The sequence below is a fragment of the Ammodytes marinus genome (genome assembly GCF_949987685.1).
Source record: "Ammodytes marinus genome assembly, chromosome: 21".
NCBI lineage: Eukaryota > Metazoa > Chordata > Actinopteri > Uranoscopiformes > Ammodytidae > Ammodytes > Ammodytes marinus.
In genome coordinates this window covers 14,184,807-14,201,374 of record NC_137225.1, presented here as the reverse complement: position 1 = coordinate 14,201,374, position 16,568 = coordinate 14,184,807, and the positions used below count along the sequence as shown (strand labels likewise).

General features: G+C 41.1%; 1 protein-coding gene across 1 annotated transcript; it reads right to left on the bottom strand.

Moving 5' to 3' along the window:
- Nucleotides 1–875: 875 nt before the first annotated feature.
- trpa1b (transient receptor potential cation channel, subfamily A, member 1b) lies at nt 876–16,532 on the bottom strand (the record flags this gene model as incomplete). Its single annotated transcript, XM_080050048.1, has 27 exons — nt 876–1,086; nt 1,996–2,108; nt 2,197–2,298; nt 2,592–2,660; nt 2,793–2,975; nt 3,367–3,496; nt 3,579–3,748; nt 4,210–4,299; nt 4,611–4,767; nt 4,904–4,974; nt 6,102–6,194; nt 6,279–6,338; nt 6,513–6,603; nt 7,211–7,377; nt 7,602–7,716; nt 7,897–8,061; nt 9,461–9,636; nt 10,138–10,238; nt 10,327–10,426; nt 11,169–11,217; nt 12,352–12,488; nt 13,206–13,351; nt 14,027–14,135; nt 14,345–14,452; nt 14,843–15,018; nt 15,714–15,876; nt 16,437–16,532. 27 exons carry the CDS (start codon nt 16,530–16,532, stop codon nt 876–878), a joined length of 3,348 nt encoding a protein of 1,115 aa, XP_079906174.1.
- Nucleotides 16,533–16,568: the final 36 nt, after the last annotated feature.

The window sequence follows — 16,568 nt, the reverse complement described above, 5'->3', positions numbered from 1 at the left end:
GCCGTGGTTCCCATGAATGCCACCGAAGCAGCTCGAGTGCACAGATAAGAGGCAATAATCCATCCGGCCCGACTGAAGTTTTTGGAAGTCATTTTATTGTTGTGTCATGCATAAAAAAACATGGACAGGCTTCACAGGCTTAAAAGACAACACACGTAAAGCAGATATAGATTTTATTTTATTTTCATCTATCTATCTATCTATCTATCTATCTATCTATCTATCTATCTATCTATCTATCTATCTATCTATCTATCTATCTATCTATCTATCTATCTATCTATCTATCTATCTATCTATCTATCTATCTATCTATATCGTAGAAATGTTGTTTAATGATGGTGTCACACTAGTACAGTATAGTTGAAGTATCTCATATGAGAGATACAAGAGCATAACAAGCATGGACAAAAAAGAAAGTTACAGCATTACAGAAACAGCTAATTTGAGCGTTATAGAAATATGGCAATAATACATACACGCCACAATACGACTTAAATGGTGTAAAATAACCGTGGAAAAGAAATGTTACTTTTTTTCAACCTACAAATGGAAAAATGTTGCAGTAATGCAAACAATACCAGTAAGTTTGAGCTCAGTACTCAACAGCAGTTAAGACATCTCGTTTAAGGACACTTAAATAACAGTAACTGTTACAATATGCAGTATAGGCCTATGTACTCTGTATAATGGATATGAGTGGTAAACATAACTAATGTAATGGTATATGATATATTGAATTACATTGTGCGTTTGTTACAGTACAATTATTTTGCAGTTACACATAGACTTTTTTATAATGTGGTGGTTATTGACTTTGTAAAATGTTATAGTTTTTACAGTTGTTGCTATGCTGTAGTATCTCCCTCTTTTCACTACTTTTTGGACTCGATGGCTTTCATGAGTGGAGCCCACCGGGACTTGCTGTGTCCACTGGCTTGGGCATGACTGAGGCGTGTCCAGACACTGCCCCGGCCGCCCGTGGGGCAGTCGCATTCGTCGGCCTCCGAGGTGATATCCATCTTCTGCATGATGAGCTTCAGGAGGCCCATCTGCTTCTCCATTGAGCCTGACATCTCCTTCATTCTACACAGAGGCAAGGCAAGTGTATTTAGGTACAGTAGCACAATTAATTTCATTTTATTTCATTTATTTACGGTTCTTGACCATAGTATCATTTATGGAGCACAAAACATTCAAATAATAACAGAACAAAACAATGGTGTGTACGGCATGGACAAACCAAAAACAACACTACTCAAACAATGGTAGGACATTTTTCAGAAAGGCACCGGTTTTACCAATAACTTTGTGGCCTATCTGACCTCAAAAGCAAAAGCAATTTAAACATAGATGGAAAATGAACATAATATTTCGGCAGGTACTTCTTTCTATAATACGTTACATTTATATTCTTACACTCAAACAGGACATGATACTCATCGCCAAAACAATTGTCATCACAAAGGTTACAAATGATCTGACTTCTATCCAGCCCTTTATATCTTCCCATGACCTTAGGGACCTTCAGACACAACACAATTCAAAGTGCTTTACTAGGGGCATAACATACATTAAGATTAGACATTAGAAAATTGCATTCAAGAGATAATAAAAACCAAGAGCAAACACGGGCAGACACATTCTTAGGGATGGACTTTGTTATGCGTGAGAAAATGTATTGTGGCAATATAAGAACGCTGCTGAATGCTTCCATGTGCTTATTGCAGGAATGTAGTCAGTCACATCTTCCTGTGACCCGGTTACAGTCTTCATTTCATGCAACCACTAGGGGCTGCTCATGCATCAAAAACTACCATTAAATGACATGGTGTACCATGATTGTTGCATCCATTAAAGTCATTATAACATTACAAATAATTACCTTCCATAATTTCAGTAGTAAGCTTACTTGGAGCATACTGTAGTTTTGTGATTCAAGGGAAGAGAAAACTGAATCTCAAATGATTATCATGTGTGCCCTTGCATTCTTACCTGTGCTTCTGCTTTCTAAGCTCAGTCTCTAACATAGTGCAGTTCTGTGATTTGGCCTGCAGACGATTCCAGGCTTCATCCTCAGTGCCTACGATTAACTGCTTTACATAGCGCTGTCAATGAAAGCGGTAAAGGTACAAGTTGCACAGAGAAATCAGTATGGTTGTTCAGTATCTGCTTTTATAATCAGCTTCAGCATACCTGGGAGCACTTGCGATTGGGGTAGACGGTGATGTAGGGTTTGTCCACTCTTTTGACAAACCAATATGGGAGCTTGTCTTCCAGAGATGTGTGGAGGTCAATCTGGGGTCACAAATGGACATTTTCAAGCTGAGGTGCAACTTTAGAGAGGAGTTTCTTATTGACAAACTCTGTCTGACCTAAAGGTTGTACATTATTCAGCTGACCAAACATTACTACTGATATTCTTAAGTACATTTATCACATTAACTTATTTGGAAAAGAAGTGGGGATTGTTCTTTTTCACACTGCACAAAAGAAGCAGGTTCAACAATCTAACGATTGTCAAAGCTTTGAAAATGCAACATAATTTTTTTTTAAACATAGCGCAACAGACAAGCTGTTTTCTTAATTACCTGCATGGCTATTCTTTTTAGGGCAGCATTTCTTTGTACTTCGGCAATGTCTCCGACTGCTAAACCGATCTACAAGACAAAAAAAATATATATATGTGTGATTTATTCAGCAGTTTCAAGTTTGAGCCAGTAGAAGCATACTGTATATGCTTAGAAGGATTGGATGAAAATGGACCCTGCAGGCTGTTAGAGCACACTTACCAGCAGGTTCACCAGCAGTATTGGCATCAGCAGAACAAAAACCACAAAAATCAAGTAAGTCAGGAACCCAAAAGGTAGCTCATTCCTCAGATAGACTTCCAGGAAGTTGTTCTGGTAGTTCAATTCCCCGACCATCATCACAAAGGTTTGCATCACTGATAGTGGCACGCTCTCGAATTCTTTCTAAGGGGTAAAAAACATGCCAATTTTATTTTAAATAAAACATGCATTGGCTCTACATTGATATCCAAATGCCCTAAATATTGAAATGTTTATTTTTTCTGTTCGACATTTCAATGTCATGATTTTACACAGAGTACGGCAAAGTTCAGCACATAATAAGCATGAATTTCAAGTCACACACAAGCAGTACATGAGCAAGTGATGTGCGATGAGGAGCATTTTAGGACATATAGCAGATAGCATATTTAATATATAATTGGCTCTATTGATCATGTCACACTGTCAGTATGTTGTTCATACTGTTACTTTGTGAGTTGTTAGAAACACTGCACCCCATTATGCACATTTTGTCTAAGTCTTACTGAATTTAGATGATTAGATGATCCCCTACCTGGTTGAGCATCAGAGCATGGAACGCGAAACCGAATGCCAACATCAGGTAAAAGAACAGCATTATAATACGGACCAATGTCTTCATTATCTCCCCAAACATCACAACATAGATTCCAATACCCTCGAACCTGAAAAGGAAGATTATACCAGTTAGCAGCCTCTATGCCATAAGAAAAAGACATTATGTCGAAATGGCGCAATCAACGTCACCTCTGGAGATAAAGCAGAAATCCAATCCAGGAATTTAAAACTGCCAGCGCCGCTGCTTGCCAGTGCCAGGAACCCTCTACGTTGAGCATGAGAGGAATGATGAACAGGAGAGAGAAGATGGCAGAACACCAGTCACAATGGTTGGAAAAATCTGTGAAGTAGTTCCAGCGCTTTCAAGTGCCAAGGAGAGAAAAAAATCAGCAAAAATAAGGAAATGATTAGAAAGTTATAATCAATGTTTACATTTTTTTATTTTTTAGAGAACATACACACACACAAAAAAAATGAAAAAATTAACACAAAAACAACATAAAATAAACAACTAACATGGCATACTCTACTTTACAGGTTTCTAAGGACTTCCAATTAAATGTTTTAAACTATAGGCAAATGTTAAACAGAACATACAAAAGTCAATGAGGTGTCATGTAGGTCCCTTCAGTACTGTTATATAGTAGAGGAGTGGAGGGGACATTCTGATTGTTATTAGTCAGTGATCCTGCACATGTACATCAGACCACCTACATCACACCTGATTGCTACTGTGTGTGTGTGTGTCACACAGACCTGGCCCTGAACAGATTTATGAGCACATGCTTCATGCGAGGGAAGGACACTTGTGTAATAGTACCTGTTGTGTTATTTGCACCACTTCCTTGAATATGGAGTAGATGTTCATGACCAACACCATCACCATACAGAAGGACAGGAACACGCTTTGCTGTGAAATGAAGAATATTGACTTTATCTGAAGGGATGGCATCACTATGACAAATGATGAGCATCCCCAGCACTTCATTAAAAGGTTTGAACAGCTTCCTCATCAGATGTGTTTTGATGAGACAAAGCTACAAGATGAGTGGTATTACATTCTATGTCACCATGTCACCATTTTGTATAATAGGCGACCTTTAAGGAATTTGTATATGTGTAAGCATTTCAATGTTTATTTTTGTATTAAACATAAATTCCACATATAGCTAACGTTAAACTTCAACTCCTTTGTCACTGATCATCACCTATCATCAGTACCTCAATGAAAGATGTGTGCTTAATGACGATAGTGTGTTCGCCCGCGATGGTTGTGTTCATGGTGGGCCTCAGAGTCACCATCAAGTGGGTAAGGGGCAGTAGGCCCAACAGGTACAAGAACATGTTGAGCACATGAGCCGTGCTTCCATAAGCGAACCTGTAGATTTCAAAGAAAGAAGGAGGCAGAGCAGTTTGAACACTGTTATAGAATGAAAGTAAATGGTGCATTTAAAGTGTAGCACAACAAATAGTCTTTTGTGCAATCTGATCAGAGAGAAAAATGTCTCACACACCACTTCATCGCAAGGTACTTTTTGCAGACAGGATGGTTGAGGAGTTCGATGCGGTTGTACTGCACCATAGCCTGCAGAAGTAGTAACAGAAAAATAGCCGGCTGTTAATGGCCCATTTTGTACAAACAATAAAGAACAGCCTGACAGCTAAAGATATAAAGGTATACAAGTCTCATTGCAGGCAGAAGCATGCTTGTTTCTCTATTTTGTGATAAACCAGACAATACAATGCCACTGTGTATCAAAATAAAATTATGGTTTCTGTTTCAAAGACTATATTTGGAACTCATTTTGAACCAGTCGTGAAATGACAAAAGTTAGACATCACAATATGAGTATTATGTATGAGCACTGTGGAACTTCTTGTAGGCTCCCCGCCTACACTTTTACGTCGGCTGCCAACTTCCAACACAAAGAAAGCAAAATCCCCTGTCACACATGCCAATGAGTTGACATTATGTCCCTGTCTGCCTCTTCCTATGATCAATCCCCTGATACCTCCATTGCTGACAGTCAGCCGCAATGCATGAAAGGCGATGTTGACCAATTGCCAACAGCGATGAGAGAAAAAGGGAAAAGACACTTATTTTGTGTGTTTTCTAACAAACTAAGCATCACGTTTGTTTTAATAACTGTTCAACATTGCATACTAAAGATTGCTAACTTGCCTCGTCTGCGCCTCGTCTCCCTGGAGGCGAAGATAGAAGGCAAGTGGTGTGACCGCAGGAATATGCTCTTTTGTAACTTTGCAAGGCAGCAAGTGGATGGAAAATCGGTCTGCATGTTGAATTTTGCTTTGACAAAGTGTCCTCTTCATCTTTGTCATCAGTTAGTAGGTCTAACACAGGGTGGGAGAGCCGTTCTCTTGCATATCATTGACCGGCGAAAAGGGAAAGTAAAATCTCTTAGGACGTGGCCACAATAAACCACGCTAATGTAATTGTCACTGTCACTGCAGAAAAGTGGAAGTCTAACCACAGTCCCTCATGGAAGAGGAAGCTAATCCTGTTTGGATAAGCCTATATGTGCAAAATGTGAGGCCTGGGGCACATGAAGGTGAGTGCTAAAGCCCACAGAGCCTTATTTGAGGGTAATGTTTGACTTCAATAAAACTCTCCTATTTATCATTCATGGGTGACTAAATGATTTGCATTCTGCTGCAGCAAACTGTTATTTAAGAAAGAAGAAAGTGCCTTACGTTGAGGGCAGCTAGTGGCCGAACCCGATCGGTCTTGTCAGATGACTTCCTTAATGCAATGGGAGCTTGGAGCCATGTGAAATTGTATTCAATCTATAACACATACAAAATTGTTCAATGTCATACTGTTTTAAACAATTCAGACTATGTTGATTGTGAAACTTGTATTTGAATTACATAGTAGTCAACACTGTTGTGATCTTCCTCAGACTCCCTCACACAGCGGTCCAATAGATGCTGTTACAGAAAGGGGAAAAACACAGCAACAGAAGCTTTACATATTCCTTTAAAAAAGCAAAGCTGAATTAGAGCGGTGTGTACAACAGCAAACAGCAGGATGAGATAAGTTATGGTGAAAACTGTGCACAGATTTATGATAGGGATGGTATTTTTCTCTTTGCCAGTGGCAACCTTGTAGGTCTCGGGAAGAAACTCAATCATGTCTGGTATGGGATTGCGCTGGCTGGTGCCGGGTCTGAACAGGCTCAAAGCTTCAGCGCACCTGGAAGAAGCAAAAAAGAAAAATTTATCTTTAAGCCACTACAATAGTAGAACTGAAAAATGTTGGACTGCAAACAGCAGTCCACTCTACTAGTGCAAGCATTTGAAAGTACAAGCATGGTCACATTAAACCTTGAAATGTAAAGCCCTTGCTCGAGTAAAAAAAATAATAATGAAATCTCTCATCTTGGATGTTGTGACCCTGGAAAGACTCAGACACTACATTAATGGAAAGACTCAGCTTTTTCTGCAAAAATGGAGGAAACCACTGGAACTTTTGGGACTGGACTATATTTTGAATTTGAATAGATAGAAGTAATGTTTTACAATGATCACAAATGTGTTATGGATACAATGGAAATGGCTTTGTCACATATTGTACTTGTACTGCTGTCACTGTTAAAACAAGTATCAAAAACATATCTTGCTTAACTATTAATATCATCTTTAATATTTTACTATATGGACCGGTCTGGTAGCAATGTTGTATGTTTATTGTTGTTTATTGTGTTGTTTGTACATTTGTCTTAAAAAAAAGAAAAATGTAATAAACAGAGCTTTAAAAAAAAAATAATAATAATAAGGAAACTATCAACTTGTTTTAATACCTGTCACTGTCAATAACAGTATTGACCACATCTGTTCTCCCATTTTGCAGAGCTTCATGGAGGAATGACGTGTAATTCTTGTTTAAGACGATCTCCGCCCCCCGAGCCAGCATGAGCCGGACTGCAGCCACATGTCCCTCCCGTGCTGCGATGTGGAGTGCAGTGTTCTGGTACATAGGTAAACAACAGGAGACGGTACTCTGTATTTGTTATATAACAGTGATGTCTGTATTATTCAATGCTAGTTCTAGTTATTACTGCACCGATATACAGAAAACAATTGAATACACTCAGACTTCACTGCAAAAGTAAGCCTGCCGTCTTCAAATTGTCATCACAAATAAGGTATAAAATAAATGTTTTATTTCATTGAGAAAATAGTGATTCATACCCCATCCTCATCTGTTTTGTCCAGTAACTTGTGATTGGCTGACAGGAGAATGTCCATAGTTTGTGTGTATCCTGCAGATGCAGCGTGGTGCAGACAAGTCAAGCCCTTGTAATCACTGCAAACAGACATATCCAACAGGGATGTGTGACAGGTAGCCTACTTGTGTACTTTTGCAACCACTGCAACACTGTACATGGTTGATGGTGTAGTACACTGTACTTTAGCATGTATATGTACTTTAGCATTGTTTGGGCATGATGTTATTTCTTCTACAAGCACATGTCTTTGAGTTCACCTGTGAAAGAGAGCTCCTTTGCGCAGCAACAGATCCACCACCTTGGTGTGCCCCTCTTTTGAAGCCAAATGGAGTGGAGTCAGGCCTTGCTCATCACCTTCATTTAGCAGACGAGAGTCCGTAATGCTTTCCAATAATCGTTTACATGTATTGATGCGCCCATACCTTAAAGAAGGGAGGAATGAAGAGAAGCATAAGGTTGCCGAATAACCTTTCTCACTTCATGATCTGCTTGTCTACAATATGTAAATGCTTCTTCTTCTTCTTTTTTTTGCAAAGCCCACAGCACAACTTGAGCCAGAGGTCAGGAGCAGTTACAGCCCAGTTGGCCTTGGCGATTGAGTATCTTGCTGAAAGACATTTCTGATTACTGCTACAGGGTTTTAACCTGTAGGTAAAAGGTGTTGGGGTGTGTTGATGACTAATGCCGCCACAAACTGCGAGAAGACCTGAACAGAAGTGACACATTGGCCTGCGCTATTATCTTTCTTTGTCTTGGAACCACTTAAGAAGGTCAGCGGCACTTTGTGTCAGTGCAGTATGGTGGGTAGGGGAAGGGAATGAAGGGCCTGCAAGAGTTAAAGTATGATATCATATAGTGTGGCCTCCATTTGCCCTCCAGTGTGACTATAGAAAAAAATAGGTGCACATGATAGAAAAATCTATAACAATGACGGTGAATGTCCACTTATTTCACAGCACTGGCAACATTTCGTCACATGTGACTCGCTAATTGAATTATTATTCTTGTGTGACAATTCCATGGGGTGACCGTATAACAGGTGTGTCACGGCAATGCATCATCTAAAGGCTTTTGAGCACAGCAATTGGTCACCGGATTAAAACAGCAGTTTCAGATCAAGGCAGATTGTTCATTTATCATCCGACCACTGTTGTTCAATTATAGAGATAGAGGGAGAAGTATTGGCTTGAGGTAGATCTTGGGATGTCTTCTGAGGAGCCATTTTATATTTATGTTTTATACTCTTGTGGTATCATTGATCAATGCACAACGCTTGTTAGAATGTGAGCTCAAGCGGCCAGCAAAGGTGGTATTTTTTAAGAAAATGAAGATGTGTACCCTTTACCTCCTTAAACCCTGCTGTGTAGAAAGCAATCACTCCAGGGATTAATCAGTAATACAGAGGTATGCTGGACAAAAAAGTTATGGGTGTAAAACTTGCAGTTTATTCTGCAAATTGACTGCTTTATAATAGAACAACAGGAACAATGTAAACATTAAAAACCTATATACACTGCATGTCAAATTGTGCAGTGTCAACAGCCGAGACATAGCTGCATCTATATATGTATGCTATACTCTGGTCATCGGTCTCGAGGACGTCCTACACTAACATACGTGGATATACTCAAGACGGATGCAGGAGCGCAAAGTACCAATGAACTGGCCAGATGTATGGAGAATCGGGATGACTGGAAGCAACGATGAAGGGCTCGTCTGAGGACGACCTAGAGAGATACTCTCCATTGCTCCAATTTGCTAACTTTGATCGTAAAATCAGATGGTGTAAGAGGTATGCCCTTGGGGACCAATCAAACTCACTGGGCAGCAAAGTGCAGGGCAGACTTCTTGTCCTTGGACTTGCATGCGAGGCCAACTTGTCCAGAGAGGCCTAGCATGTTCTTTACCGAGGCATGAATACCCAGTCTGCACGCGTAGTGGAGTGGAGTGCAGCCCTCAGTATCCTCACAGCTCAGCAGTGCCTTCACACTGCTACTCTAAAAGTTAAACACACAAAAAAACATTGTATTCACACAGCATAATCTTCACTATTAAATGTATTGAACAAAGCATTGTCTACTGAAGTGTTCTGCAGTCATGTACCACAAAGGGCACGTACTGTATTATATAACTTCTACCAAGGCTACAGTTAAACACTCATATACACCACCACACACGCACACAAATACTGTCTGAGATTATATCATTAATTATAATGTAATTATATTTGAACAGTGATACAGAGATATCCCCTTCCCCGTGTAAATATCAATCTTCCTGTGTGGCTCATTTTGAAGGCATCAAGGTAGCTTAAGGTAAAGCTTACAATGTTTTAAAGGATCATCTGGCTTAGGGGTATAATGAACTTCATCAACCGGCCTCGAACGCAGGCAGCTACACTCAAGGCAAATTGATCAAGGGCAGTATGGTAATTAAATTCATACATGCTGTGCATTTGATGAGTCGCAGCTATTGCCTGAGTGAGGGTATATACATACCTGCAGCACATCTTCAGAAAGATTGTTCAGACCCCTGGGCTGCAGAATGGCCAGGTGGAGGAAGGTACAACCGCTTTTGTCTTTAACATTCACGTTTGCCCCTGAAATTCACAGACAACGAGGGGTTTGACATATTACACGAACATTGCTGGTGGTGGGGGAGTGCAGTGCAGTGCAGTAGCAGCTAACCTTTTGACAGCAGCAGAATCACAGTTCTCCATGCTCCACAGTTGGTAGCCTGCAGCAAGGGAGAGTTCCCTTTACAGTCAATGCAATCGAGGTTGGCACCCTGAGGAGAGAAGGCACCTTGTTACCTAGCACATTCATCGTCACGCACATCACTTTTATAATTCCATTTGGTCAGAGTCTCTGGTGGCCAAGTGATGTCACAATCCGTGTTTGAAAGTTCACTCCCCGTTGCAGTGTTTGCTAACAGAATGAGTAAGACAGGAAAAGGAAACTTGGACCCCAGCTTTTTCCTAGCAACACAGTTCTGTTAACACGCAATATGTAGTGGCAACAGATAGTGACAGATGGTCCACAAGCAATGGGTAGCAGCATTAACATTTAGTTAGCCAAGGGGCGTGTTTGCATTTGTAAATATTGTTCAGTGCTGGCAGTGGAAGTGTGAAGATGCACAGATGCAAAAGTGGTTGATTTTGCTCTTTATTATGCACAATTGGTTTTCTTGTCTCTTATGCAATAGCTTACACTTAAGGCAAGAGATTAATAAATACAGTCCCATGCTAGGGATTTCAGGTGAACTGTTGACTTGAATTTAACAGTGTTGTACGAAAAAACTCAATAGAATACCAATTACAAATAACTAAATACAGTCCCTGATACTGCAGGTGGGAATGTTCTGTGCATAACAGCTGTGGGCTGTGTAAGTGTGTGTGTGTGTGTGTGTGTGTGTGTGTGTGTGTGTGTGTGTGTGTGTGTGTGTGTGTGTGTGTGTGTGTGTGTGTGTGTGCGTGTGCGTGTGCGTGTGTGTGTGTGTGTGTGTGTGTGTGTGTGTGTGCAGTATTTACCAAGGAAATGAGGTATTCTGCCAACTCCGTGTGGTCAAATATTGTGGCCCTGGAAAGGTAAACACAGTTGCTGTAAAACCGGCCACACAACACACATCAGTATATACTTCCAAATGTCAAACAAGGGGGCATCCAATTGATAGGTCTGTGTGGTCAGAGTTATGATATAACAACCAGATTTTCATCTTTTATCTCCTGGATATATCAATGGCTCACTTAAACGACGCATAAATAAATCCTCCCATTATGATGACATTTTGAATCAAGATAGCAGTTTTAAGTTGAGGAAAAGCACAGATGGGCGAAAGACAGGAGCCTGGCTGTTGTCTTTCAAAGGTCATGGGTTAGACTTATGATATGTTGTACCAGCTACTATAGTCAATTTAGCGTGGGCGCCTAGTCTTACAACACATTACAGCCATGATAGCAGGGTATGAATAAAGATGTAGGGTAAACACTTCTCTATCCAGATGTTTAAAAAAACAGGGTTACATAATACTTTCAAAGATCTACCCCCTCTCCCCTCTGTTCTTGTACCAGGTCTTAATCTGTTTCTGTCTGCGGCAACACAAATAGCTTTTAGATAAAAAAACAATGTGAGAAGGATAACTTCATTACGTATTCATATCATTATCCCTGGCCCCAATTCAAAAATCATTATTCGGCTAGCAATAGCCAGGAGTTTTTATATATATGTTCCTCTTGTTTGTCACAGTGTTAGTGGATTCTTTAATCTTTAATTCTGATCTTTAAACAGCAGGAGGAAGCAGTTGATATAGAAAACAATGGAAATTACACCTCTATAAATGCAGTGAGATACATTTTAAAGGGGCTATTAATTGAAAGGGTGTCTCTTCATAAAATAATGATTAAGAATTTTGGAAATTTTCACTATTAAGCATTTCTGAACATTTGCAAAAACTAGTGAAAAGCATAGTGAAAGTCAAACCACTTCTTTAAGTCCCAAATGGTATGTCAGAGGTTGGCTATGAGACCAGGTCGAGAGCACCATGCAAATGTACAATATCAAGGGAAATAGGCAGACATATGTACAAGGAGGACACTATTGAGAATGGCATTGACACATGAACCAACATTATCAATCAATATAATTAATGGAAGAGATATAACAAATTTTGTATTTTTCAATGGACTTCCATAAGCATAATCAAAGAAATAGCACCTGTGTAGAGGGGTCTGACACGCCCCGTCCGTGAGGTTGATGACGTCGTCCACTTGGTCAATGGAGGACAGCATGAGTTTCACTACCTCGGTAGCACCCTGGGTGCAGGCCAAATGAAGCGGTGTGGACCGGTCATTCTGAACAAGCAGCAAACACGGATACACTATTAATGATCAGTAATGCAAAAACACAATGAATATTTACAAGCTCTCGAAACACGAGTCTGTCTGCTCCGTTCAGAGACACTTTGACATAATGAGTTACATAAACACACACACACACACACACACACACACGCACACACACACAGACACACACACACACACACACAGGAGATCCCTACGCACACAGCACGTTGCATGTACTCATTTACTCGCATACATATTGTTCACTTCCCCCAATGTAACATTAGCAAAGTATCTCCCAGACATACTGGCTGAACACCAGGGGCTGTAACAGAAGCCTTTAATGAGATAACTAGGACTGGCAGGAGGAGGCCAGTGATCGCTTCACTCAGTTCCACCGTGTAAGTGGAGGTTATTTGTATCAATTTAGCCGACAAGCTATTACTGTATTCACAATTCCTGCTGTAGCTCTGGTCAATACCCCTCGGGCTAGAGACAACGAACACTCCAAGACGGTTCTGATAAGACTGACTGACGTTGCTCCAATGGAGACCCCTTTGCCAGGGAAATGCTTTACAGGTGTAGGCAAATGAGATGTACATTAAAAGAAAACAAAAAACAATGCAAATCTGACAAAGCGTGCAAAACAGTGGTGACAACCAAATGAAGGCCTGCCCTCGTTGACAGCCAGTTTCATACGATATGTCTGAGTTGTTGTGGTGTGAGTACCTGTTGCTGGTCGATTTTGGCCCCAGCAGCCATACACAGACTGATGGCCTCCATATTTCCGCCACGCACAGCCAGATGGAGTGGACTGCTCATGGACTTGTCTAAATAGTTGATGTGGCATGATATTTGGTGGCCAGACTGTTGCCCTGCAGGCAAGGAAATTAAAAAAAGTGCTTCTTAATTGTGAATAATATAGTGAATACATATTGGATTCATAATGGAAGTGTATTAGTTAATGCTCTTAGTTACTTGACTTGAATGAGGACAAGCTTTCAAATAAACTTCGATTGCAGGGCGTCCGTCCTGTACTTTCAGTATTTGATCTTAATATACTGTATATTATATTATTATTATAATTTTATATATATTATACTCTCGAGGATAAATAAAAGTTAAATGAATTATATATATTTACACAAAAAAATTGCGGAAGGAAGTAATAAGTAATTGTCTCTGTTCATGGTGGACCGTCAATATGTAAATATTCCAAACAGCCAAAGAAAGAATGTGAATACCCATTAATCCCCATTGCTTAGCAATAACAGATATCGTAAATATTTGGTGCTCTGACTAAGCCTTCCTCCAACAACACAGGTTTTACCAAATAGACCTCCCACTGTGGATAAACACACTGTCACTCCGTTGCATCTGGCCTGTGTACAAAGGAGCACAAGCATTTTTCTGCTTAACGTCTCTGGGGGAAGCTGAGGTGAACTCCCTTGTTATCTATCAGTTTAATGTGCTGTTTGGCCCTGTGAAAACTTTTTCATTATTGTCAGCACTCTCCATTTTTGATGATAGATCATTCATTTTGGTCATACCCTCCCTCAGGATCACTTCCATAGCTTTCTTAGCACCCGCAAAGGCAGCTGTGTGAATGGGGTAATGGCCGAGCCTGTTCTGCTGGCATAGCCGCGCTCCGTTCTTTAGCTTTGACAGATGGTAGAATGGACGGAGAGAAAGACAAACAGAGACAATTGTTTTGTCAGAGACAACGTTGGGTGGGGCTGGCAGTCAGGGTTAATATCAGCTCCATAATCTGTTGCGTGCAGCTGGACATTCATTCTTACAGGCTGGTGCAGGTTAGACAGTGCAACTGAATGAATACATGAGTCCGTGGGCATCACTCTGGTACATACCAATATGCTGAGAGCCTCACAGTTATTGATGGAGCAGGCCAGCATCAGTGGAGAGTTCCCGAGGTCTCCCTGCAGATTGCAGTCTATATTACTGTTGGACAACAGCAGCTGCAAGGGGCCAGAGAGAAAAACTTCACAGTGAGCCTCATCCTGTGTCTGTCCTCAGCTGTCTAACCCGTCAGTGTCCTTTCTCCTCCACCATACTGCAACTGTGTCAGTGTGTGGACAGCAGCCAAATGGAATGGGGACGACAGGAAAAGGTCTTTCTAGGTAGACAGCTGAGTCAGCCTTTTTGTCATTAATGTGAACAGTTGTCAGTTTGCAGAAGTGTGCAGTTGCTGCTCTTCATGACAAGTTCATGTGCTGGTAAAGATGTGAAATCCTTTAGTGGATGTGGCCCTAAGTGTACTATGTTAATGAATTAATAAATTGGGTGCCTCTGCAACGACCTTGTTATCAGCGAGAAACACAACAACACTGGAGCAATCTCCACTTCACCTCGACCAGGCTGTTGTGTCCGAGGCTGACGGCCAGATGTAGAGGGGAGAGGAGGGCCGTGTTGAGGATGTTAGGGTCAGCTCCCAGGTCCAGAAGAGCCCTGCAGCTGTCCGCCTTGTTCCTCTCCACTGCCCAGTGTAGGGGCACCTTGCCTTGGTCATCACAGCTGTTCAGTTCTGCAAGGGGATGGGAGAGGATCCAATCATCCAATCACACACGCACACAGACACACACAAACACACACACACACACACACAGCTCCAATGTACCGATCAGCGTAAGTTAGTTAGTTAGTTAAATCTTTATTGTCCACGGTGTGGAGATTCGTCTTCGGTCTCATACAAAAAACAACAAGCAGGACAACACAACAACAACAACAACAAAAGCAACAACAACAACAACAACATTTACACACAGACATCTTCAGGGCAAGAAGCAGGACAGCAGTGGCAGTAATACTAACTTAAAGCTAAAGTGCACAACTTCCGTTGCCCCCATGAGGAATTCTGCAGGAATTACACCAACACATCAACACCTACATGAGTTGTAGATGTTGATGATGGGATCACACATGGATGTTATACATTGCTGTACGTCCAGGTTTTTTCTTCGCAGTAGAACCAATAACTAAAACATTTCTTGGGCGATGGGACTAAATCACTGAACTTGCAGTAACTTCAACTCATTTGGCGATGGCTTGTAGGCCCTATGTAACCGATATTCATTTATATGAAAAACGTACGCACTGTAGCTTTACAATTAAACAGAATTATGCTGAATTCCAATACACACTTTTTTTTATATATAGGCCTATATACTATACCTGCGCCGGAGTGCAACTTATGATGGATGTGTGAGGAGGCATGCCTACCCTTTGACTCTGTGACAGCGCTGATGAATTGGATGAGGGTGATGTATCCCCCTGCGGCGGCATGATGAAGGGGACTGGCTCCACATTCATCTTTCTCACTCACGACCTCTGGGCTCTTCCTCACCAGGTTCTCCAGCAGAGCCACGTCGCCCCTCTCCGCCAACTAGATGGTGATATAGCGTGCGTCATGATAGAGGGAGAGTGAGATAAGAGAGAAAGAGAGGATGCTTGCTGTACCCCCGTAGACCTATTAATTTGCCCATCTCTGATTTAACCACAGATTACTTGATAGTGGGCAGTCGGTGCTTCCTAAAAGCATTAACAGCGGCCAGTGTCTGGTTTCTGTCTTGACATCGTACATGACATCATGTCTATTGGTTCAAGTCCCAAGTCAGCCGGCTTTAGCAAATCTAAGTTTAAATACTGCAAACTCACGTAACATTATTATACAATGCTATTGTCATCAGTTCCCTTGTAAGCTCTTCACAGTGATATCTTTTAAGATTACACAGGGTACGGATTACTGATGGGGGCATTACATAAACACTCCTCATATTGCGGGTTAAAGAGAGAGAAAACGTCTTCAAATTCTTTATTGGTGACTTTTGTGGTTAAATTTTTTTTATTTTCTTCCATCCGTTTGTGCTTTTGCTACGTATGTGAAATACCTGTTTCTCTACATGAACGGGTTTATATCAAAGGACAGTTTGGTGAGAGCCTCACCTCGAAGACATTTAGGCTCGCCAGGGCTTGATCCTCCTCCTCTACCACATATGTGTAACAACTGGTCTGCCGGGTCACGTCCCTGCCGAAGTTCATCACTCAACTCTGGCTTGATATAGACAAACCCCAGGT